Source organism: Pholis gunnellus (genome assembly GCF_910591455.1).
Source record: "Pholis gunnellus genome assembly, chromosome: 9".
In the NCBI taxonomy this organism is placed as follows: domain Eukaryota; kingdom Metazoa; phylum Chordata; class Actinopteri; order Perciformes; family Pholidae; genus Pholis; species Pholis gunnellus.
The window spans coordinates 11,518,134-11,543,633 of record NC_136535.1 but is presented as its reverse complement, the minus strand read 5'-3'; the positions used below and the strand labels follow the sequence as shown (position 1 = coordinate 11,543,633).

At 42.2% G+C, this 25,500-nt stretch overlaps 1 protein-coding gene across 1 annotated transcript; it reads left to right on the top strand.

The window, feature by feature from the left end:
- Nucleotides 1-7,491: 7,491 nt before the first annotated feature.
- On the top strand, nucleotides 7,492-14,928 carry hic1 (hypermethylated in cancer 1). The gene is made up of 2 exons (XM_079166800.1): nucleotides 7,492-7,558; nucleotides 12,127-14,928. The coding sequence occupies exons 1-2, from the start codon at nucleotides 7,507-7,509 to the stop codon at nucleotides 14,337-14,339; spliced, it is 2,265 nt and encodes a 754-aa protein (XP_079022926.1). The 5' UTR covers nucleotides 7,492-7,506; the 3' UTR covers nucleotides 14,340-14,928.
- Nucleotides 14,929-25,500: the final 10,572 nt, after the last annotated feature.

Below are 25,500 nucleotides of genomic sequence, written 5' to 3'. Positions count from 1 at the left end.
TAAAGTACCGATGTCTCTCCCCAGCATCGTTTGATGGCTTACTGTACATTAAGATCCACAATCTGGCATCAAGCACGCAATGGAAATGATAATCTCTTTGTTTGTTTGTTAAAAAGTAGAACTTGAAAAATAATAGAATTCCCTGCACAAACAATGCAGTTGTAAAACCCAATGCTTGCAGGTGGCAGGTGTGACTGTTTAAACTGTATCAGCTTCTACTTTACGAGTCTGTAGGGGGGCAACATTGACATGTCTACATCTGCAGATCTCAACTTCTACTGACGTTCCTCTTATATACGTGGCACATATTTGCATGCACTCATAGAGATAGTGCTTGTTTCAAATTAGTTCCATGCAGGGCTTTGCATATAAAAAGTACCAAATGCAGTTAAGTATGGTACTTGAGTCTATGTAGTTTCTTTTCAACCCTTTTTCAGAAAACTATTGGTTTTGTTACAACATAAAACCGAATGACAGCATCAGTATCATATTGTAAAACAAACTTTAACAGGCTCAAGTGTTTCTGGAAATATGATGCTTTGTACTGTTTTGCCCGTAAAAACCTTTGAGGAACATCCCATGCACTCTCCTGTTTATGTAGGTGCTGCCTGACAGTACTTTCGTATTAGGTCAGCTCTGTTTTTCTCTTTCTTTTGTGATATCCTTCCTTCCCTCTCTTGTTCCCCCTTCTCTCCCCCTTAGCCTGGTCCTGACTCCCTGGTTCCTGGGGCCTGGCCAAGGCGTGTGTCCCTGGAGGAGCCAGAGAGGAGATGGAGAGAGAGGGGGCAGCAAGGGGGTGCAGAGACCGGCTCCAAAACCACAGCTGCAGCAGCCTCTCCTCTCTCCTCTCTCCTACTTTCCTCTCCTCTAATGCCTTCCCTCTTTTGCCTGGCACCCTCCCCAGCTCTGCCATTAATCAGGGGAGATGGGTATTCTGGTGCATGTGCGTTTGTGTGTGAAGGAGAGAGTTGCTGACTGTGTGTATGTGTATCTCTGCTTGTGCTGATAGAGAGCTGGATGGGTCCGTAGTGATGGTATGGAGACCAGGATCTCACACAAAGCTGTTGAGTTCACCCAGAGAACAAAAGCAGGAGGGAGGGAGGGAGGGAGGGAGGGAGGGAGGTTGACAGACATAAAGCCTGGTGAGCAGATTGGGACTGCCAGTGACTAAAAAGGAAGAAGTAGACAGATGAGCTGAAGACATTTTAAAGCATCCCGGGATGAGACCAAGACATCCAAACCTTATTTGCAACTTACTGAAATCCATCTAATCTGACATTTTTGGAGAAAAGTGTTGCAACGGCACCTGCATGCACACAAAGTATCAACGAAGCACAATAGGGAAAGTTCATGACTTCACATGTTAACAAATTACATCAAGGTTTGCTTCGAGGTGTATGCTGCCTCTCCACTCGCCCACCTTTAGCCCCTCATTATCCAGGTGGGAATTAGAAAATGGGAATAAAAAATAAGATAGAAATTTTCAACCTGCTTTGCTCTCACCCCCCAACGGGCCTCACAGAGTGCTTTTCTGCTGACATCACTGCACAGAGACCTGGCAAGCCAATCTCTCCCCTGCTCTACCATTCCCCTCTCCCTGCTTCCTGCCCTGATGATGTCACACACCATATGGTTTTCAGCAGTATCAAGCCGGAAAAGAGATTTAGTCAGCGGAGAGGAGAAGGAGAGAAAAGGAGGAGGGCTGGAACGGGGCGCAGGTCGGACACAGAAAACAAAAGCTTTCGCTCTTCCCCTTGTGTATACTGTGAGTGGAAGGTAGAGAGGGAGGCGGGGGGGGGGAGGAGGCGAGGGGGGGCGAGAGGGGAATGGCTGCACTGTGTGAGGCTAATGAGGAGAGACCAGGGAGCAGAGACCGTGCATCGGACAGCCATGTGCTGCACAGACGCCCGCTGGACTGGCCTATACACATTTATACAGAGTCACATAACCACACTGTGGAGCAAGAGAAGGGAGGACTAAGCTCACAAGGCCATGCTGGTAAACACGGTTGACGTGTGCATTGCTTGACCTTTATCTCATTAAACATCTATACGATGTTGTACTTGCTAAAGGGTCATGTTGTTGTCTCATTTCATGTTATTGCAGATATTTGAGCTGCGATCAGTTGCCAAAAACTTAAAGCGGCCATAAGCAATATTTCCATATCAACAATGGATCCCATATACATGAAAGGGATCGCTAGAGAGCTATCGCCTGACTCACTGCAGCTTTACGAAGCGTTTTCGCATCTTTCAACTCATTGTTTTGCTTCTCTGGCCGCAGCTTTTGGTTCAGTCTTGCTGCTCTCACCAGCATCGTTTTTGGACACAGCAAGAAGCTGTTTTCAGCAAAAAAAAGCTCTACAAACCAACTATAGGCTATACCTGCTCTGCTCCAAACAGTACACAGACAAAGCTGACAACTAGCTTGTGAACATAGTGGAGCATTTAGCTGCTGATGAGCCAGATATTTCCCTCAGGAGGTGATGGAGATCAAACCACAGTTAGAAGGAGAGTGAACATTGGACTTACATTCACCAGGTGGCCAGAAACACGACTCCAGTTCGCCATATGAACTCACAAGGTGATGATATCACTCGGTGTTGTGTTTACAGCTTCTTAGAGTCAGGAGTTTGTTATAGTCAAAGTTCATTCGTGACCTTGGAAACACAACAGTTGACACAACAATCTCAACACACCTGGGCAAACTTCATCAGCTGAGGAAGATTCTGTGATACGATCAAAAGCTCCAGAAGAGCTACTCGTTGGACCTTGTAAGATTGTTTTGTCAGCTGATAACAGTATTTTCTGTATTCCGTATCCCTCTGCTGTGAAAAGTTAAGTTGCACAACTTCAGCATGATGTGAGTGTTCTCAAAAACCAGAAACTATTTTGCATTTATACAAATTGGCCGTCAAGTATTTCTGATCTGGCTCTAATCATGGCACGATAATTGTCCTTCACCAGCAGATGGGCGAACAAGAATAGCGTCAGAACACGCACAACAGCTCTGCACATTCAAATGACATGCCTTGCACGCCTGTGCTCTAAAGCTGTCGCAAAACTGCTCATTACGATGAATTAAGAGAGGCCTGTGTGTAAATGTTGAGCCTACGGTTCAATTTTTGGTGGTGAAGGGAATCCGAAGCTGGAAGGGTGTGTGTCTGGTATGGTGGGGCGGTCACGGCAAGCATCTGGAGATTTGTGTGGCCATGTCCACTGGAAGGGAAGACACAAAAAAAAGGAGAGAGGGATGATTGATGAGGATGAAAGAAAGAGGGGAGAGCCAAAAGGCCTTGTGTGAGTAGTAGGACATTACACCCAGAGGGTCTGTTGCGAGGTGCTAAGATTACTTTTCGACTGTCCTGTCTATCGTCCAGTCTCGCTCTGTCTCTCTGATGGCAGACAGAAACGGAGCAATATACGAAGGTGATTGCAATACTCGTCACTCGAAACCTAAATTGAAACGAGGTGGTTGTGGCCTTGGAGACATGGTGACCCTGCAGCATATCTGTTCACAGATGTTTGATAAAGTTGGCTGCGGTCATTCAAAAATATTCAGCGCCTCATTGTGTTTCCATATCCGACCCACAAAGCCTCGGCAAGACATATATCACATGTACAACCTGCAATACTCACACTCGGAGAGATGGTGGGAAAGGTGTGTGATTTAGAGGGTGACAGCAGACTGTTAGGGGATTTAGCGGTCCAGCCTGCCTTATCTCCAGCTCTGGTTCCTCACTGAGTGTTGGTCTTTGGGGAAGTAGACCCGTCTCTGGGATGGGCTCCTTGGGCTGTGTTTGGAGCTCGGCTCTCGCAGCTTTAATTGAATCATTGCTTACAACTAGAAATTTGAAGGCTTTTTTTCAGTTCATTAAAAGTTCAGCATTTCAGGTTTGCTGCGCTCCAGATTACGGTATGTGAAATTGTGTTTTGACAGGCTGGAGTTTAATGTCCAGCGCAGGCCTCTGGAGGCTGATTGATTAGTGAGATAAAGTTTCTCTGGGAAGACAACAGCTGTACCCAGAGAAACACAAAGAAACTGATATTAAGTTTTTATGGTATCATACTTAAAAAAAACCCTCATAAACGTAAACTATATAAAATATACTTTACATGCCAATTTTAACATATCAAAAACATTTTATCTGCTTTCAACCCATACATATGTATCCTAGCTGTGTGCTGGTTTTGCTATCAAACACCACGTCTATGTGTCTGGTCCTTGGGAGCTATCATTCTTGGCTGTAACTCCTCCTTTCGTGTTGTTATGGAGGTCCAAGCAACGTGTGGCCTGAAAGTTTGTTATTTATTGGTCATGATGCTTTTGCAAACTACTCACAGTCTAGGCTTTGACCCTTGAACCCTATGAAGTCAGAATGCCATGTGACATTGTTTGAATTGAGTAAAACCTGAGTAAATGCATGTTGTCACACTTAATCAATTCCCCCCCTGTTATTATGAGGCTATTGCGGGCACATGGAGTGCCAATTACACCAAAATCCTCACAGATTTCCCAGATTAAAATGCAAACTTTCAAGACAAACCTTAAATCTGAATAGGTGTAATCCATCATATATCTTGATGGCAATTATTCACATGAAAATATAATAATCTGATAAATACAAGGGGCATAAAAATGTACATTACAACAAAAAAGAAATCAACCTTTGTTAAGACATGACCTGACACGCAGCATAATGATAGCATGTGTTCCCTTAAGTGGAAAAAACTATTTCGGACCATGAATCGAAACACGCTGTCACATCCTTGATAGAACGTCTCCATTCTCCCGCACAGCTCTGCTTACCTCTGTCTGGGAGGTTATCAACAGTTCATCATGGGAACATGGAAGTGAGAGACAATACCTTCCTCCACTCTAATGGGATCTTGGGGTGGCTCGGATCGCTTCAATGAAACACCAGCTCCATGAACTCGGATAATTTCAAACTGTATGAGATTGTCAGCTGCTGTTGTGATCAAAACAAACATAAATAGGCCTCAGTGTTTTCACTGGAGCACATCGGCTGTCTGTTGATGACCTAAGCGATGGTGAAATAAGTAGTTTCATCAATTTCAATCTGCGCTCTTTCAAACACCTCAGGATGGCTCTGAAAAGTCATGAAGGGATAATAACAGACAGACCTGTCTGACATAATCCGTCCAAATACAGCAGATTAAATACGTGTTATAATTAATGTTAGTGGAAAGCTAAGGACTCCTGTCACAGTGTACAAAAAAATCTAGGAAATGTACTTTTTTGGAGACACTAAAGTCTGAGTAGCAATATACAGAATCAGCATTATATAAATTGAAATAATCCAGTTTTTCAAGTGATGGCTATAACCACAAAAAAAACTGGCAGAAATGGTATATATAAGGACATCTTTTCTTTTGCATGAAAGGTTGGAGTGCAATTGATTCAGAGACAGTCCTTTTTATTAGACTACAACTTTGAAGTTTACTTTTTTGAGGTACTTGTAATTTACTAAAACATTTGATGGTGCTCTACTCTGCAACAAGTCTGAGGGAAATATTGTACTCCACTATATCTATCCAACAGCTTTAGTTCAACTGTTTAGTTTAGTTCAAATTAAAATGTTACACACTTACATATAATCAACCAAAATGATTTGATGCAACTACCATGCAGTGTATAAAATCAGCCCCTAAGTGCAACCTTAAACACATAGCTGGCATGTAAATGCATTAATAATAAAGATACAACTATATAACATTGGTAGGGGTTGACGCCTTATAGTTTACTGTATGTTTTTTATATGGTGCTGCCAAAATAGTGGTCAAAGCGTACCTACATTTGAATCCCCTCTCCACAGCATGTCCTCCTTGATAACACCAATAGGACTCGCTACCGCCAAGTTCCCCCATTGGGTGTCGCTGTGCGCGTAAGGTCTCCTCCGGTAGGTTTGGTCCGACCGGACCCCGGATCGTCTGAAGTGTCAGATTGTCTTGTTAACACGTGAGATAGCCAGTGCACGGAAGAGGGTGAAAACACGGGGGAAACCGGGAGACAGAGGGCTGCGAAATTAGGCGGAAGAGAGTTTTTGAGAGAGAGTCGGACTCGGCGGAAACTGCGGAGGTCCTAAATGAGGGAATGCCGAAAAGGAGAGCAGACATACGGCCAGAGCACCAGACATGAGTCCGAGGTAAGACTGTGATACGGCAGAGGGGCAGGGATGACATTCACGCAGACGTGTGAGTGACACGCTGAGCATTTTTTTTAGTAGACTATGATGAGTTTATCCAAGTTTTGTTGTACTGTATGTCTTTTCGTTTTGAGCCGATGGTCCTGATGAAGCCTTCAGTGACGTTACATACAAAGCTCGAGCATCTGGATCATATGAGCGCGCCCCGGCCTCACGCTGATCGGATTTACAGTCACTTCGGCTTTATTTTATTTTTTTATTTCTCAGTTTTTAATTGACATATTTAAATTGTGTATGTTTTTGTGGAGAAGATTTTCAGGATACGATGTAGGCTTAAAGTAAAACAAATAAATATAGATACAAATGTTTTAATAATAGTATAAAACAGTGTCTACAGTGGGCTCTATGTTATGCCATGGAGCTGCGTTTTTCTTACTTATTATAAGAATATTTTGAGTGCAAACCCTTGTGGGGGTGATACGTTACCAAAGAGCTCTTTAAGTGAAGGGGGGGGGGGGGGGGCTGTTAAATCTTCCCAGGGGAGGTCTGCAGGTGAGACACACCTTCTTTTAACAGTTCTATTAATTTAACTTAATTAAAAAGCGTACAATGAATAAATAATTGTGAATGGATTTTACACAATAAAGTAAAAGGAATTGTGATCAATTTGGATTTTATTTTGGCCTCAGGGACAGAATGATATTAAATATGGTGGTGCTCGGGGGGGAGTCTAATTCCTTGAAGGTCCTTGACATGAAAAGCTCGAACAACTCTTGATGTTACCAGTTCTATCCATCATTATAGTTCTTTCAAAAGTTTAAGTGGGCTGCCTGATCATAAATATGCAACATACGTGCGTATACAATGGTTGCCTGTCTCTTTAAGACGATGTGTTGAGAAGTTCAAGTTGGGGTCACTTGAAGTTCCTGCCCTCTATCTTACCTTTTAGTTTTATTATAGACTGACATCACACGGGGCGCTAAAACACTTAAGGCGCATAGAGGCTTCATTATCATCCCGGTGCGCGTTATTGCTCCGACTCAAAAATAGCTAAGGAAATTACTAGAAAAAAAAAATAGGAGGAAACTGATGCCGGTCTAAGCACGTATTTTTTTATAGAAAGGGATGAGAAAGAGGGGGGAGGAGGGGCAGAGAGACACACAGAAAGAGGGAGAGGGAGGAAAGTGGGTGGGAGGACGGACCTAAGGAGCGACAAGAAATTCATATCAATTAATAATCATAAAAAAAGAGCTGGCAGACGCGCTCGGAAAACTGGCATGGTTTTTTGGAGGCTGGCAGTTCAAAGCTGAAACGTCAGATATGACTCCTAGACTGCTGAGATGATCATTAAGGGAGACTTAGATCGGATGGCAGAAGACATCGGGCATGCAGGTAAGAGCTGATATGCTTTACACGCACAGACCCCCGAACCAGAACAGGGGAAGCTTGACATTTAGGGGTTTATCCGTTACACTGTGCGGTGCATGGTGCCAGAGCGTAAATACGTTTTTTTAATGAATCGTTGCAATGTTTGTATTTTATATCATGTCGCGTTTTGCCTCGTTTTTATTCCAGTATGATTTTAATATCGACAAGGGAGGCTCCGCTTATTCTTCTTTCCGCATTTAATTGGAGTCGGTGGAAAATATGTATTTTTTTCTTTTTCGAATAAATAATTAGACATAGGACACTCAATTAATTAGCAAAATCATTCCGGATCAGTCAAATGTAATGACGAATTCAGATTACAATATGCTTCAAAAATCTGCAAATGTAAAAAAACAACAACTCTGTTTCACTTTAAACACATCAGTTTTTTTTTAAGATATCACCTTCAAGTTTAATTATATTTAAATGTTTTTTTTAAACTAAAATTTAACGCAAAAGTTAAAGAGAACATCGACCTCTGTTAAAAGGGAACTTCAACTTCTTCAGCAATAATTTTAAGAAGGAAGCAACAGTGAAATCATGATCGTGTCTCTGTTAGACAATGTAAAACTGTCCCAGCATTGTGTGTAATAATGTCACTACTGAGCTTAGACGAACAGAGACACACCAACGAATATTATAGGCATATTTTGGGGGGGGGGTATTTAAGTTTATGAATTTCTGGTTTCCTGTATAAAATCCAGTACATAGGCTACATGTAGCCTATAAAAGAAGCTCCAGCACTGAAGAAGAAACAGCTGTCTGATTGTCCCTGAAGAAGCCTACGATGAGCTGAAAATAGGTCCGTTTCTGGAGGTGATTTAAGGCTATTTTGGCGGAGATAAAGTGAACTTTTGGAGGACGAGGCGCTGCAGCTCAGAGAGATGCGGTCACTCGTGATACGGTTTACTGCACAATATGTGAGGAGTAAAGAGTAAAACAGATTAGAGACACAGAGAGGAGGCGCGCGACGCACAAAGTCAGCAGAGAACTTGATGCTTTGCTTGCAAAACGGGACGTGAAGCACTCAAATGTTATTAGGCGATGCACTTCAAAACTTGCTGATTGATAAACCGTGACACTGGCAGATAAAACTTTCATAGCTTAAATTTAATGTAATTTTCAAATAAATGTATAGGCTATGGATTAGAAGAAGTTATTGAAAAATAAACAATGCAAGTAACGTTCATACAATTCAATAGTCTGCAGTAGAATCTGCACGATAATAAATTAGTGTTGACTATAACATTATCATATTAATTTCATTAATACGTTTTCTGCTCTCTAAATAAACGGTTAACTCGGTTCCCATCAAGATTAAGACGCTGTCAGACTTCCGACAATATTCTATAAATGTGTGATGTTTTTCAGATGCGCGATTACACAGGAAACCGACTCTTATGCGCCATGATGTTTGATGACCAGACTGAAACTCAACGTATTCACCTATCATGGGTGCTGCTGCTCGATCTGCGCTTCGGGATGCTATTTTTCTAACCAAAATGTGAAACTCAGTCTTATATTTAATGCATATTTGCCTCTTATGAGTCACAAAAAAAATTAACGAGTTGGATGAAAAAAGTATAAAACGACAGTACAATATATGCTTGCTATTTTATTCTGACTTTGTACTGCAGTGTTGCCTCATAAATTGAAAAAGGGCTGTATATGAACATGGTCAAATGGGTTCTAAAATAAACAAGGAGGCATGAGCATGGGCAGCAAATTGAAATGAAAGAAAACAAAATGTCAACACAATGTTTTAAGCAGATGTCTGGAGTGTTTATGTGACTGAGGCTGCATTTAGAGGTAGGAAGTTTAGTCTCCCGCTTCACCCCAAACCACAAAAGTGACAAAACAGAGAAAACCAAGGGGCAATGAATAATAACCTAATGGAACTAACTGAATGTCATCGATGCAAACTATATCACCATCATCTAAGTTTCCAGCATGCTGATGGGTCATTAAAAAGAATGCTATCAGATGGAAACAGACATGCATCAGAATGACATAAGTAACCGTCTCCCAGGACTCTATGAGCAACCTAGATCAATGATTTAATTCAGCCTGTTTAACACAACAGACTGACAAAACAAGCTATACTGCAAGCTTTGTATGCTTACGAGAACAGTATAGCTTGCTCTAAGATGTGTTCTCTCATTAAAAATCATCGCGATCATAAATGGCTTCCGAACAGGATGCTGTGAGCTGACACATGCCCTCCAGATCAAGAGTTTTATAAAACATGTTTTACTGTGATCTTTCTTTTTTTGTCAGTAGGCTACATCAAACAGTGAGCTCAGATATTTTAAAAGGCAAGTTATAGCTTCTCTCAAAGACTCATACTGATCACAACGAGAAAAGAGAGACTCTTCTTGTCTTGATGGGAAACCCACAGCCTTACCAAAAATATTTAGTTGTACGCACAGCACAGTGCAGGTGCACAGAAATGTTGCTTGGGGCGTGAGATATTTTTTTTTCTTGCATCACAAAAGATTTTACAAAATTTGCAAGGATAATATCAAATGTGGATTTAAAAGCTCTGTTAAAAAAACAACAACTGATGTCATGAATCAGGATGTAAAGAAGACATAACTTTCCTTTATGCTCTGTGATGCAATTGAACTGTGTCGCATAATACAGCGCTGTAGACTGCATACAGACCAGAATGTACACTGATTGTGTGTGTGTGTGTGTGTGTGTGAGTACACAACGTGTCACCATGCTCCGCGCAGTAACCAGTCACAGTAACAGTAAGCTAAACACCCCTTAATGCAACACTGCAAAAGTGCAGCATGCTGTGGAAAGTACTTGATCTATTCCTCATATCACTCTCATTTCTAAACACGTTTGATCTGACCGACGATGAAATTTATCGTAAAATATGACCGTTGAGTAATCAAAGCCAGACAGAAACCAGAAGTGGAAACACTTTAGATGACAACTGGGGACACGATGGAGAGTAAATATCTAAACCTGTCTTAACCACCTTCTAATTCATAGCATTTTTTTTATTTTATATTTTATATTATATATTTTAAATAATAAATAGCATACCAGTCATACGTGTAGGTATTAGGACAGAACCTAATAATACTTTCCATAGAAAGACATTTTTTCTTCAAAAGTGATGACTGTTCTCCGCATGATCACTAGCTGGACGTCATGATTGTTCTGACTTTTCTCTTTCCGTTTCATCAGCAATGAAATCAGTGTTTCCTTCTGATGTTATACGCCTGATGCTGAACATGCATTTAACAAAATACACAGCTACAATTGTATTTACGAGTGACCTTGAGGTTTCGGACTGAACCTGAAGATAATAGTCATATTACTTTTTGTTCAGGATTCTCCAGAATTCCTTAGTAACTCATTCGTCTGGGTCTATGTTACCCACATTCATACTTCCCTGTTCTTGTGCTGAGCGTGTACACTGAATGAAATAAACAAGAAGTGAATGAGCTGGTGTCAGGAAGACTATAATCAGACGGATGACATGATATTTATTTAGTAGCTTGTTTCCCATCAGTGAGACTAAGCCCTTAGGGACAGTTCGAGACGTTTTATCTCACATGTAAACTATCCTCAGATGCCACTGGTTGAACAATACTCGGTGTTTCATGCATGCAGCTGATATAGTTTATTTTAGGCTTGATGGAACAATTAGTGTTGCTGTTTGAGTGTGTGTGTGTGAATCTGTGTGTGTGTGAGCATTAGACATAAAATATTGAACCATGTAATGGTGATTTGCATCGGGTGCGTTCGGTGTTCCTTATAAGACTGGGCAGAAAGGGGAGCCAAAAGATCTATCTTTTTTTTTGGGTGTGTGCTTCTCTCACAGGTTTATACCTGCTGTTCATCATACTTGTGAAACATTCATCCCTTGTTTTGTTTAAAACCCTGCACACTGCTTCTGGAATACTTTATCAGGAAGCCAGCGGTTACAAAATATAGATCTGCCGTTCTCTGAATTTTGTTTTTTCTTTCTTCTCGCTCGCTGCAGAGGAAGTGAATGCGTTGACTTGAATTTCTGATAATGAGAAAACCATTGCAACTGCTAACCTTTAGCAAAAGTTCACTTCTACAGAGTAGCATCCATGTGCACTTTCACACACAAGTTCTGCTTTGGTGCAAGTTCCATTGAGTGGAATCAATGAATTAATCATGATTATGTAAACTGGAGCTGTCACAATGAATTTGCATAAAAATGCAATTCAATTAAGTGATGTGTCATGTTTCTAAAGGAAATCTGTTATTAATTCATTAATTCATTAATCTATATTAATCCTCATAGATGTATGCGAATGCATATTTTTGCAATTTTTAAAAAACTCTTTTTAAGGCAATCAAACGTTTTGGCACACAAACCTCTCAGATATATTTTAATATAGTCTGATGTATAAATCATAGATTATTTTTATACAATGCATTAATAATCATTTTCGTGGTGCAAAGAAAATGACATTTATTGTGCTTTTGTGTATTGAAAAGCTGACTGCCGCATGATGTTTTACAGATATCTGTTGTTGCAGGTGGCGGACTGAAGACGATGCTGGGTGCCATGGAAGTTCCAAGTCATGCTAGGGATCTCCTCCTGCAGCTCAACAGCCAACGAACCAAAGGCTTCCTGTGTGATGTTATCATTGTGGTGCAGAACGCCCTCTTCAGAGCTCACAAGAACATTCTGGCTGCCAGCAGCCTCTACTTGAAATCTTTGGTGGTCCATGACAATCTCATCAACCTCGACCACGAGATGGTGAGTCCAGGGGTCTTCAGGGTCATTCTGGACTACATCTACACAGGCCGCCTTAGTGAGGGAGACCCCACTTCTCCCACTGAACCCAATCTAGGGGCTGTCTTGGCAGCAGCCAGCTACCTTCAGCTGCTTGACTTAGTGGCTTTGTGCAAAAAGAAGCTGAAAAGAAATGGCAAGTACCCTCCCCGCCCAGGTCCTGCATTTCTGCCCTACCCAAAGATGGGGCCCAATAGCATGGGTTTAGGGAGTGGTGGCAGGTATAGGATTTCTACTCCTGTCATTCAATCCTGCCCTCCAGGAGGAATTTTGAACAGCCATGCAACCCGGGCATCACCACTAGAGGAGCTGGTTCCCCATCGACTAGCCATTCATGCTGGGGAGCTGTATGCTCCAACCTCCATCCAGGGCTGTCAGGTGTTCCCGTCCCTGCAGTCTGCTCTGCCCGCCCAGCTTGGGCGCTCAGCCCACTCTGAGAGGAACTGCTCCCCCAACTACGGCCTGGATCTCTCCAAGAAAAGCCCCAACTCCCAGTCACAGCACACACCCTCTCGATCCCATCTGGCAAACGCTCACAATGATGACGAGCGAGACGGGACCCTGAGCGGCCGCGGCAGTCCCATGCAGGGGACGAATGGAAGGGCCTTCCCCTCAGAAAAAATGGAGTCCACCGACCAGGGAAGCTCCCTCACTCCTCCACATTTCTCCCATCTCAACCAGCCTCTTGGCCCACACCTCCCCCACCTGCACCGCTCAGGCTCCCAGGCCAGAGATCGCTACCCGTGTCCCCCCAGCCCTGACACCCCAACGGAAGCTGGAGAGACGGGCAGAGATATGGGCAACATCTACCGCTGGGTGAAACATGAGCCACTATCATACACAGCGGAAGATGAAGATGAGGATGAGGATGAGGAGGAAGGGGGTGAAAATGGAAACCAGCATCATAACCACAACAAGGCTGGGGAGGAGAGTGAAGGAGCCGACGACAAGAGCGGGTCAGGCACAGAGGAGACAGGCAGTAGTGAAGGCCGCCCGTCCCCTTCTGGACCGATGGGGAGGTTCCACATGCCGTATGAGCCAGAGAGCTTCGGGGACAATCTGTATGTCTGCATCCCCTGTGACAAAGGCTTCCCGAGCTCAGAGCAGCTCAATGCACACGTGGAGACACACACGGAAGAAGAGCTGTATGGCAACTCTGGTGGCGAGATGGGAAACAGCAATAACAGCAGCACCAAAAACATAAGCAGTAATACAAACGGTTATGGGAGCAGTTTGAATAGTCTGTCCCACCTGGACACCAAGTCCAGCCATGGGCTGAGCTCAGGGGGCATCGGAGAGATGATCCGACCCTACCGCTGTTCCTCCTGCGAGAAGTCCTACAAAGACCCAGCCACTTTGCGGCAGCATGAGAAGACCCACTGGCTGACTCGGCCTTACCCCTGCAGCATCTGTGGCAAGAAGTTCACGCAGCGGGGCACCATGACCCGCCACATGCGCAGCCACCTGGGCCTTAAACCTTTTGCCTGCGACTCCTGTGGCATGCGCTTCACCCGCCAGTATCGCCTCACCGAGCACATGCGCATCCACTCCGGGGAGAAGCCCTATGAATGTCAGGTGTGCGGGGGAAAGTTCGCTCAGCAGCGCAACCTCATCAGCCACATGAAGATGCACAGCAGTGGAGGGACTGCGGGGAGCCTGACCACAGATGGGAAGCTGAAGCTGGACTTTGCTGAAGGCATCTATCCTCTGAGTAAATATGCAGCAGAGCATCTGGGGCTGAAGCAGGAGAAGGCCAATGAGCTTCTCATCCAAGCCCAGCAGCAACTTGTCGCTGATGCAAAGGTCATAGAAAGCCTTTACCCGCTGTCCAAACTGGCCTCAGAGCACCTGGGCCTCTCCCACGACAAGATGGACGTCCTGGGCCAACCCCTCCACCCTGCCCAACACGCGCTCTCCGAAGCCCGCACCATTGACCGCTACTCACCCAGCTAAGACCACAAGACCTGTATAAATGGCATTCACCGATAGGTCTGTGTGTGCACACATAACTTGCAGTATTCTAAAGCCATTCACCTCAACTCAATATCTCCACTGCACCTCAGACTCAGGCCAAGAGGAATTGGTCTGTTCATGCACACCAAAATGTGTAGACTGTAAGTGCCTTTCTATGCATCTAATGTATCTTAAAGTACTCCTTCATAGAGGAGCTCTGTGCTATTTCGTGACCAAGAGACACTCACTCAAACAAGTACAGTATTTATGTACAGTGTATGCAAAAAAAACATTTGAAAATTACAGCCATTGAGCCAAAGTGACAAATTGAAAACCCAAATGAAATTGTTTTATTTATTTTTGTACTATGGTGAATTCCAAAGAAAAACTGTTGCAAGGAAACGTTGCAATCTGACCCTAAACCTGTGTACTATTAAGTATCATCTTTTTACAAAAAATGAAAAAGCACATAAGGACAAGATTCAGGGTTTCGGTCCAGACCTGAGCGGAACTTTTACCAAATGAATACGCCAACTGTTCTGGACTTTAAAGTAATGGGTGGATGTATATTTTTTCTTTTTTTTTCTGTTGTGGGGGTACTGGACAATTTATGTATCTCACTCTCCAGCTTCTCCAAATCATGTTCATGCATCCCAAGTCGCAAGGAAATGACTAAACGATAAGAGCAATTGCTTCGGCATTTCGGTAAAGTGTCCTCTGTTTTGTTTCCTCCACATTTTGAAAAGTAACCCACTCCCCCACATATTTTGTGCGGATAAAGGCTCCTACTATGTGGCAGTTATAGAAGCTTAATCAGCCTTACACTCGTGTTAGCGTGTAACCCTTCTTGAGCTAAAACTTCCTTTGCATTTCGCTTTCAGTTGTTATTGAGAGGCAGTAAGCACAGCCCTGTGATCTCATAACTGGGACATGATTACACATACCCAACTGATGACACACTAATCCCTGTTCATGATGAGTGCAGCTTCATCTCATGGTGCAGACGAAGCTCGGGTGTTGCCTCTGACATTGTGTAGTATTTGCAATTACCGATGCAGCCGATCAGAAAAGGCTCGGGACAGAATTAATTGCACAGAAATGTGTCAGTTACTATCAGGAGCAATTACTCTATTTACAGCAGCACAATGATTCATCGTGTGGCGGCAGTAGTCGGATGCCGCGTTGCAGCTCCGCTGTCCGACCTCTCATTTGACCTCCCTCCCCTGTAGTCTGTTGTCTGGGACCCCTGCTACTGTTGACAGGCCAAAGTGAGAGCCTTTGCTTTAAACGCGCTCCACTCCACTCACCGCACACATATATACACCCCACCTCCCTCCACACACACACACACACACACACACATTAGCGAGCTGCTAATCTGTCTGTGATATGAACATAAGAAGGGGTTTGTGGGTCTTCCCTGGAAGCCAGCGGGTGAACAGCACATCCCAGCTGCTGGGCCTCAGTAATCCCTGTGAAATTTCACTTTCTCCAGGACAATTCCCACTGCTCGCCGGCATGATGTCCCATTTCATGCCTGCCATCTTACCCCTCTGATCCACTTATTAACAACATATCCGAGCCTAGCAAATGTCTGCCGGGCCTGGCCTCCCTTCCCCGCTGGTATCAGACGCGGAAACAAAGAATGACACATTTCTGTGTTGGCTGACCAGCAGTTTCTCCAGCTTGAAAACAAAAGAGCACTTAAAGGTTGCGGGTTGACGGCACATTTTTGTCTTTAAAATGTTTATTCCAAAGAACATGCAGGCCTTTTCTTTTCCTTTTTTTCCACTTGTACTGGTCCTTGATTCAGATCAAAAATGTCTGACCACTATAGTGCCAATGCCAACCTCAGTGGGTGAATGTGAAGACTAAAGCCATAAATACACTGTGATAGACGTGGTAAATCTTAAAGGCTAAAAAAAAAAAAAACAGAGACAATGTGCCTGACTTTTGAGATTTCTTTTTCTTTTTTTTTAAATGTAACAATAATTTAAGGGCTTCTCTTTTCTGTAGCATATGATCATATCAAACATGTTGTTTTCTGTCACTTACTTTTCTTTATTTTGATTTGAACTGAAAGCAGCGCACGTGAAACTGGTGCTTACCTCAGGACTGAACCCAGCATGGGGACGCTAAGCTTTACTAAACCTTTGAATTATCAACACACACACATGCACACACTCACACACAGTTTTTTTTTAATTTTCATATTAACAGGGCAGTTGTCCTGTGTTAAACCTGTGGTTATTTCTGTGTTTATACATTTCTTGTTACAGTTTTATGATGGAGAGATAACATGTGATATTAACATATTTTTTGTTTTTATTTTTACTATGCGGTATACATTTTCTATTGTGTTGTCCTCAAAGAGGCTTGTGCCGGTCTGACCAATTCCATTGTTACAACATAAGGCAAAGTAATTTTGGTAGTATCTTAACTGGCTGTTTGTGAATTTCTAAACCTCACTTTAGTGAGCATCAATCTTTGGTATCAACCACACATACAAGGTCTAGGTGACAGGTGTTGTGCTTTGAAATGTCTCCACAAGACATAATGTATTCCCAGTACTTCCCTAAACAGACAAGCAGTGGCTTTGCAGGGCGAGTATGAAAACTAGCCTCATAGTGTGTGACCCCTTTTCTCCAGAGGTTAGTGAACTTTCAATGACGGGAGTCAGACTGAGGCTGCTCATGCACACAAACACACAGGAAGTCAGCTTGATTTGGATGACGCTTCAAGTTTTGGGACTTTTTTCTTTAGCTCTTTAACAAATAAAAAGAAAGGATAGCATAAATTAAACAGTAAGTGCTTGGTCCACAAGCTTGTGCATACGTGCTAAAAATGTTGGGGGAGAAGGAAGTAACAGTCGTGGGAATTTCAGTCTTCTCACTCCTTCTCATTCACTAGTTTAAAATGAAAGTCGGTCTCCTCCTTTTCCATGCCTTACACCATTAAAATAACACAAAGCGTTTCCACTGTCACTCCAAATCTGTGCAGTAGGGAAGAGCAAGATAATGGCTGAACATTTCTGTAGGATGTGCACTGTTTGAAATTTGCTTAATTGCATTAATGTGTATGACAGACGGAGGGCGAGGGTTGTGTATCTATAGCGAGGGGAAGCGTTTGCTTGTCTGTTTGCATGTCCCAATGCCATTTGAGCGCACGGAGGGCTGTTAATGCATGTCCTGGGAATAGGGTCGGTGTGAAGGAGAAGAGCTAAGGAGCAGGAAGTGAACTTTTGGCTGGTGTGTTGTGTTGAGCAGGATGTGCCGTGTGTTTCTGCTCAGAGGCAGATAGAGAGACGGAGAATGGGGAGGGAGAGGAGCAGGGACGGCGCAGCAGGGTGGATGCGAGCCATTGTCTCAGTATGAAAGCCTGTTCGTACTTCTGAAACCCTCCATTCAGAAAACAAGTAGACTGTATCTTCTCTTTTCCTTCCCCTCTTTGCTCTTTGGGAATAGACCTCTGCTCAGTGTCACGGTGATACGACATCGTGGGCTTTCAAGGGCCGCACGGCGATTTCCACATATTTTTTTTTACAATTTTAGGACGTTGAGGATAAAATGGTTTGACATCCTTTTGGTCACAGCAATTCATTCCAATATTTTTACATATTTTTGTCGATAAATATCTATTTTTTATTGGGGCAGGGTTGATCATTATGGAGGGCCTAGAAACTATAGTGTAAATCACAATTAAAAAAACTGGCAGTATTTTTATTGCTCTGTGGTTGATTCAATTATTGAAATGACAAAAGTCTTGTTTCAATTTACTGGTGTAGCCACTCGCCCCCTGGGGCTTTATGCCATAAGCCTTTATTAATGTTATTTATTTGACATAACAACCCAGAAAACCTCTCATTGCCACCAAAGTGGTTTAGATGAAGATGTTTTGAAAAGTAATAAAATCAGGCATTTAAAACTATTTATTAGCTACATTAATTTATATAATAAATATAATTGAAAACAGTAATTCAAACCACCAACATTTTATTATTTAGGCCACTTCATTCCTCTCTAATATTGTTATGGCAAGCATCCCAGGGCCGTAGCTTTTATAACACTAACAATATAGAAGTAAAAACCTGGATGAGTTCCAATGGTCCTGCGTAGACCAAAAAAGGGTTTAGGTTAAATGTTGAACAATTCAAAGTATGCCTTTAAGCTTTCTACCAGCGGCAGCGGGCCGGGGTCACCTGTGTGATTCTGATCTGCAATCATAGCGCCGTTTGACATTTATTGTATTTCACGATGTGTGCCAAAAGGACTGACGCATTTAGCAGACATCGCAGATGCTCAAAGCAAAACTCAGCGACAATATTTGTAGTTTCCACGGGTTGCATTGTCGAGCTAAGCTTCTCACCAACTTTGACTTTGCCTTATTATGAAAGCCATTCTCTTTGTGGCTAATCTGGCTTGAGAGCACAGCGCAGACATGCCACTATTGTCCAGTGTACATATTTCTTTTTTATGAGGACTCATTTTAAATGTAAGCCGGAGCCAAATGATATCAATAATCAAGCCTTGTTTTGGTGTTGAAACCAAATACTGACTCTTAAGTCAACCGATGCAAACGTGCCTTCAATATAACAAGCTTTGATGATTCTGCAATAACTCGTATGTATGCCTGTGTGTGTGTGTGTAGGTGTTCTGATGTGTCCACATAGTGCACCTGCCCATCTACATGTCTGAACGCCTTTCCCACAGTGTAGCAGGGTGAAGTACAAGAGAGAGATTTGACACTTTCAAGAGTCTTTATTACAAGCAGCTGCTTTAGATTTATTTCCCCAAACTGCACTTTTCTGGAAAAATCATTGTACTGTGATTTTTTTATTACTCTTATGATCCCCTAGAAGTCCCACAATTGCCTTTCCTCTGGCTCTTTGCTCTCTTTTGCTTTCCTCCTCTTCCTCCCTGTGCAGAGCTTGGCCACGCTCGTTCACCGCCCTTGTTACCTCGAAGCACAGCTTCCCTCCTCACCTCTCTCTCTCTCTCTCTCTCTCTCTCTCTCTCTCTCTCTCTCTCTCTGTCCCTTCTCTCTTTTTACACTCAACACAAGCCGTTGACCCACAGCGCCCGCTGTTTCCCTCCTCTCCCATGATCCACTTACTTCCAGCTGTTTTTCATGCTGAAGAAGACAGTTGTCTAAATGTTTATGTGAGGAGCTACTTTCTTTTTCTTTAAGCCCTGATCAATTTCCAAAACGAACTTTGTGGCATGTGTTAAAATACAGGAGATGACGGGCCAAATAATAAAAAAAGGTCTGACATCGTTATTGTATTCGGATCCTCAAGCCAAGAAAGGGCTCAAAGAGGGAGATTAAAGGCAGCGTATCGTTGTAGAGGAAATGCAGAATAATGTGAGGGGAAATGTTCGGGGGAAAATATGCTCAGAAAGATGCCAGTAAAGTAAACATGTATGAAATTGCACAATTGAGCCGGGCCTCCGCTGCACCAGCCAAGTCATGCACTGAGATGGAGAGAACAAGTAAGGGAGAGGAGTTGAGAGGAAAAAGAAGCAGAAACGGAGAGAAAAATAGCCCGTGCTTAATAGTCACAACCTTCAGTAAATCACAAGGAAAAGCTGGCTGCTTTGTGAGTCTCTTCACCTCTTTCTTTCCCCCCACCCCATTCTGTGAGCTGACTCTTTTTCATTTCCCTCTTTTAGGACGTTATCTTGTGAGGAAATGTAGTTTTTTTTGCCTTTTCATTTGTTGACTGCTGCAGGTCATTGTGAAGGGTTTTTTTCTTCTTCTAGATATTAATGTTCATGTCAGCGTGCCCTCAGAGATGTCATCCTTTTTCCAGACCTAACAATTATCACCCAATCAGCACACGACCCACAGTAGGCTCTTTGTAGTTGGAATAGGAAAGGGGGTTCTGGCTGCCCGTGTCGTCTTCCATCTGTTTAGCTTGGACCTCTGTTTCTGTCTCTACCTTGAACACATACAAGACAAACTAAGTGGACTTAGGCTGGAATCTTTTCGTTTACAGTGTACAACTTCTGCTCCAGAAGTTTCAGTTTAAAGACAAACAAAGAGCAAGGACAAAACAAGTAGGAATTTGAAAGAGCAAAAGTTGGTCAAGGAGAAGATTTGATTGTATATATTTCACACACACACACACACACGCGCGCACGCAAACGCACACGCACACGCGGACACACACAGCTGGATGGCAGACTGCTGCTCCAGCCCAGATTAGATCAGATTTAATTAGGTTTCCTTACTCTGTTTGGACTGTCGCTTCTTGTAGAAAAAGTCATTATTAAAGAAAAGGTGATTCCACTGACAGCTTCCTCCCAACACACACTAAAACCTGCGCCAAAATGTTCCAGAGCCTCAGGGGCCTCACACACACACACACACATGCTCAAAGACACGCACACACATACACACAAAAAACATCTATTCTGGTTTTGGGAAATGGCTATGTGTAGAAATGATGGATTATGATCTAATGGAGATCAGTGTGACGTTTGGAGGTGGTTGTATACCCGACTGGTTGTGGTTCACGGATAAGAAAGTTCAGCAGGAACACAGACTGCCACGCAGACAAGTAGTAGCTGCGGATAAATGGAAAAAAAACATGACAGAGCACACATGACTCATTTAAAATGGAAATTAGATTGTTCAATGGAAGACAGGATCTTATTTCAGCAGGCATGAAGCGAACGTCCATGAAACATCAATAATGTTCAGTGTTTCATTTTGTGGTTTTACAAGAGTTTATACCATGAAAACAATTCAAAGCAATACATTTAACCAAACAGTATTTTTGCATTTTCTGCATTTCATTGTCAATATTGATCTTACTTTGCTTAGAGAAATGAATGTATTTATTGCATGTCAAAATGTTTTATAATTAATTTTTGTGTAAATTTCAATTGTGGGTTTTTATAATTTCATTTAATTATGGTGTCTTGATAAAATCATGTTGATAAGGCTTTTGTTTTTTTAAAAGCCAATGTGAAAAATGTCATCTTTGTTTTGTTTGTTAGTATACTCAAAATCAACTTGGCAATAAAGTGAATTGCATAACGGATTTACAAGGACATGTGTCATTATTACATTCATTTAGTGTTTCTTTGCACATCCAATTCAAAATCAAATAACTGTATATAATAATACATAGATATACATTTCTGTTAGACAAACATTCCATTAAACTTTTTCAGATATGATTACATTGATAATCTTCATTCCACTAGATTTACCCCAATTAAAAATTCCATCAAACCATAAGTATAAGACCAGTACAGCAACCATTTGTGTTTTTGACACATTTATTGTGCATGATATGGGTTTCACATTAAAAAAGACAAAAAAACACGATCAAGACCATTTCACAGCAATGACGACCGCAAAAACGAGCAACTTCTTTACTTTTTCCTATAATGCATTCACATTCAAGTCCATATTCTCCAATATGGAGACATGTGAGTGCCTCATTTAAGACAGAGAATTTCAAATGAATCTCATACATCACACACAGTCCACATGCAACAATGAACAGATCCATTACTCTGTCAGCAGGAGCAAAACCAGCCAGGCAGGCACATGCACACACACACACACACGCATACACACACATTATTTTCCATTGTGTGAAAATAACCTTATTATCACCAGCACATAAGAAATCATAGTTCCTTCCAGATGTTTGATATGAATCAAGAAACTTGCCCCAAATTACGCCTTGACATTAAACAAATTTGCATTTTTTTCTCTCGGGTGCTGTAAATCATCAACATTCACGAACGAGAGGTGCTTCCTGAGAGATCAAATTCACCAGGTGTAATGAAAGACATCATCCGCTTTATGCTGTTTGAACAGTGGGTGAAAACAAAAGGAACAGCATGACATTCATCACACGGCTCAGTTCTTTCTGTTTCCAAAACCTGGAACGCCGGCACAGTTGTCTCTGATTTAAAGGAAAAATTCCAATTAATTACAAAGTGTGCTTTCTTTAAATAATTGTGGCCATCGTTCTGTATCTAACCATTTCCTGCACGCTTTGAGACAATTAGTCACCAGACTTCTCTCACTATGGTTGTTCATTTAATAAGTCTGTTGTGTTTCCTGTGTGCTCTGTATTCACCCGAACCAGAACCAGAGTACAATTCATAGACATTATTTTTTTTGTTGGCGCCTGCTGCAGTGAATTGTTCTCTTAATTCTAGTCCTGTAATTTATCATATTTGTTTTTATAATTTCAAACATAAACACAAAACTGTCTCAGTTCATGAGATCTGTCTCTCCACAGCTACTCTTGAATTCTGCTGGACCCACCAGTCTGACATCTTGTGTGCTCATTTTATGACTTTATGCTCAAAGACCTCTCGTGGTTATGGGGACTCCTCACTCCTGTTAGGCTGGGTTGCACCAGCAAGGATTCATTTAATCTGAGATTAGTTTTAATCACAGTTTAAAATGAGTAAATTCCAGATTTAGAATTTAGCAGAGATCTGTCGCACGAATACAAACTAAACTCTTTTCAGTAAATTTAAGTTTAAACCAAAATGAAATAGAGTTTTATTAATATAATGAAATGTGAGCTTCGGCTTCAGGGAGTAACAGCGTTTTTAACTATTTTCTGATATCAACAAAAGCTTCAGTAGCAAAAGCTATTTCTGGCAATCAGTTTGGCTAAAAAACAATCCACACATAGTGTTTTACAGGCCACATTTTGGCTTTTGTCAGAAAAAGCTGGCCCGACATTGTTGGGTGCTCAGGTCCTAAATAGACACATTTCCATCAACTGATTTGGAGTGAATGAATTCAGCTACAATGTAATGAATGGCTGAAATCCGCCAGTAAACAAAGTAGAAGAAGTTGTGAACCGCAAACAAGTCAGCTTGGGCATCTCTACGAGAGAAAAACGGAGAGAGGTCTTCAGGAATGTTCTGCAATTGGGCAAGTTTTAATTGTTCTTTCATGTAAGCTAGTATTGGCCATGTTCCATGCTGTCCGGATTCAAAGACAAGCTCTCACATGTTAAGGGAATATTTGAAAAGATGCCAACATCCGAAACAGCTGATCAGTCATGTGAGTTAAATGTTCACTGCATCAGAATTTACTTGGAAAAGGCATTTACATATCCCATTTTGTGTGTCAACTCTTTGTCGACAAAAAAACCTTGAGCGGGTATAAAATCCTTTTCTTGCAAGTGAGGAACTTTTATCAAATTGTGTCCTCCATACATCTTTTCTGATGTGATACTTCAACATTTGCTCGCAACTATGTGAATGGAAACATGGCTATATCGATGATGTCACAGATTTTAAATGAGCCTTTCTCGGTTCAAGGAAAATTTTACAAATATAAACTTCACGGATGGCTGGCAAAGTTAGCTAACGTTGACTCGCAAATCAGTTCTGCATTTTAGCAACAGTACAATCCTACTTTTAGCTGATTCAAAGTTTAGTTGGAGTCAGAGAGCCAAACAGTTTCATTCAACTTACGTTAGCCCATCTGTTCCTCTGTTCTATTCTCAGTCCATGATCACAGTCAAGCTAAGTGGCATGTTTCTTTCTTTTGCAGACAGACTGTGATTGACAGATTGATCGTTTGCCACAGCATGTGGCAATCAACTGGACAAACTCAAAGGGTGGTCAAAAAATGTGTGATTTTAGTTTTTTGTCAGTTGTTGAAAATAGTAAATTGATAAAGTGCTTAAATATAATACCCTGATTGTGGGGATGGTATGGTGATAAATGTATTTCAATCAGGAGAGACTTGTTTTATAGTTTAACAATGATTTATTACACATGCATCAAATATGAAAAGTGCAAAGTCTTTGGCGATTGGACTCCATCCTGAAGTGCTATCACCGAGTGTAGGGATACTGAGGTCCAATAGGCCTAATCCCCCCTGGAGTCCAGACACTGGTGGTGGTGGTGAAAGGAGTTTCTGCAATCTGATGATGAATCAGGAGCATGACTGTGACACTGACTGGAGGTGACTGGGGTGGAGGAGGGTCGCGTCTGCTTAACGCTGAAATGACAACTGACAGCAGCAGAGAGGAGAACACTTTTAAAGTTTGACAGCACCGATATGATTGGCTTAAGGAACCCGAGTGCGAATTTGGTTGGTTACTTAATAGTGCACGCCCCCAATCAGCTGATAGAGTAATTCCAAGGAGAGGAGAGACAGAGATTACAAGTGAGTGTCTTCCTGACTGAACTTGCACTTGAGCTTCATTTCCTAAAGGACAGTGGAGTGGCAAAACTGTAACTTTGCTCACCCTATAATGAATATTAGAGCTGCTTTACGACCTTGTAGCGATGCTGCTGTTCTCCAAGTACAATTTTATCATAACAGACAAAATTGATGGCTAAAAGACCCAAGGTGTCATAAACGTACATTTTCTGTTAATATTTTCAATTCAGGGGCAGTTGTCAGAAATGTTAGTGCCCACTGCTCATACTGAGAGAGCAGTAGACCTTCTGGCAGCAGGCCTGTCTACACCGTGCTCTCTCTCGCCTCTCTGCCACACGGAGTCCTCACATATTAAATGGTAAAGGTCTGAGGTGTCTGGTGTCGGGCATTGGGTGCAATGATTCAGACTGGTAATGACAAGGGGGGGGGGGGGGCAGGGCGGGTGCAAGCAATACATTTAGACTTTTCTGTGTGGAGTACACATGTTCTGCTAGTAAAAAGTCTAATAAAACTGTCCACCGGTGAAGTATCTCTCTGTGTTTGCTCAGGGATGGAGCAATTCACTTTTCAGGATGCCATGTATGCTGGGTGAGAGCTTTTACACCCTGAATGGTATAAATAAAACATGCATAGACAATCAGTGAATTTGCACAGTACATGGGACATGAGAAGGGCAAAGGTGTTGACTGCATAGTCATTAAAACTCTGAGGGACTCTGATGTCTGCACACACAGACACCCTGCAGTGACTGCTGTCAGCAGGAAAGAGATTCAGGATTTTTTTTGTACATTTATATGTTTGTGTGACTCAAAAAAAACAAGTGGATCATTATATTAAAGAAACAATTCCTGCATAATTTAGCTTTGCATCTATTTTGTGACTTTAACAACTGGATTTTGCAAAATTATAGCTTTAAATTGGCATCCTCTGATTTTTTTTAAACTTTACTGCATTGCTCCAGGAAATGATTCTGCCTTTGAAAATAAAGCATTACAGCAAC

Coding starts and splice junctions, on each gene's coding strand:
- hic1 (XM_079166800.1), top strand. CDS start 7,507: ATGATCATTAAGGGAGACTTAGATCGGATGGCAGAAGACATCGGGCAT. Junction 7,559..12,126: donor AGAAGACATCGGGCATGCAG/GTAAGAGCTGAT, acceptor CTGTTGTTGCAG/GTGGCGGACTGAAGACGATG.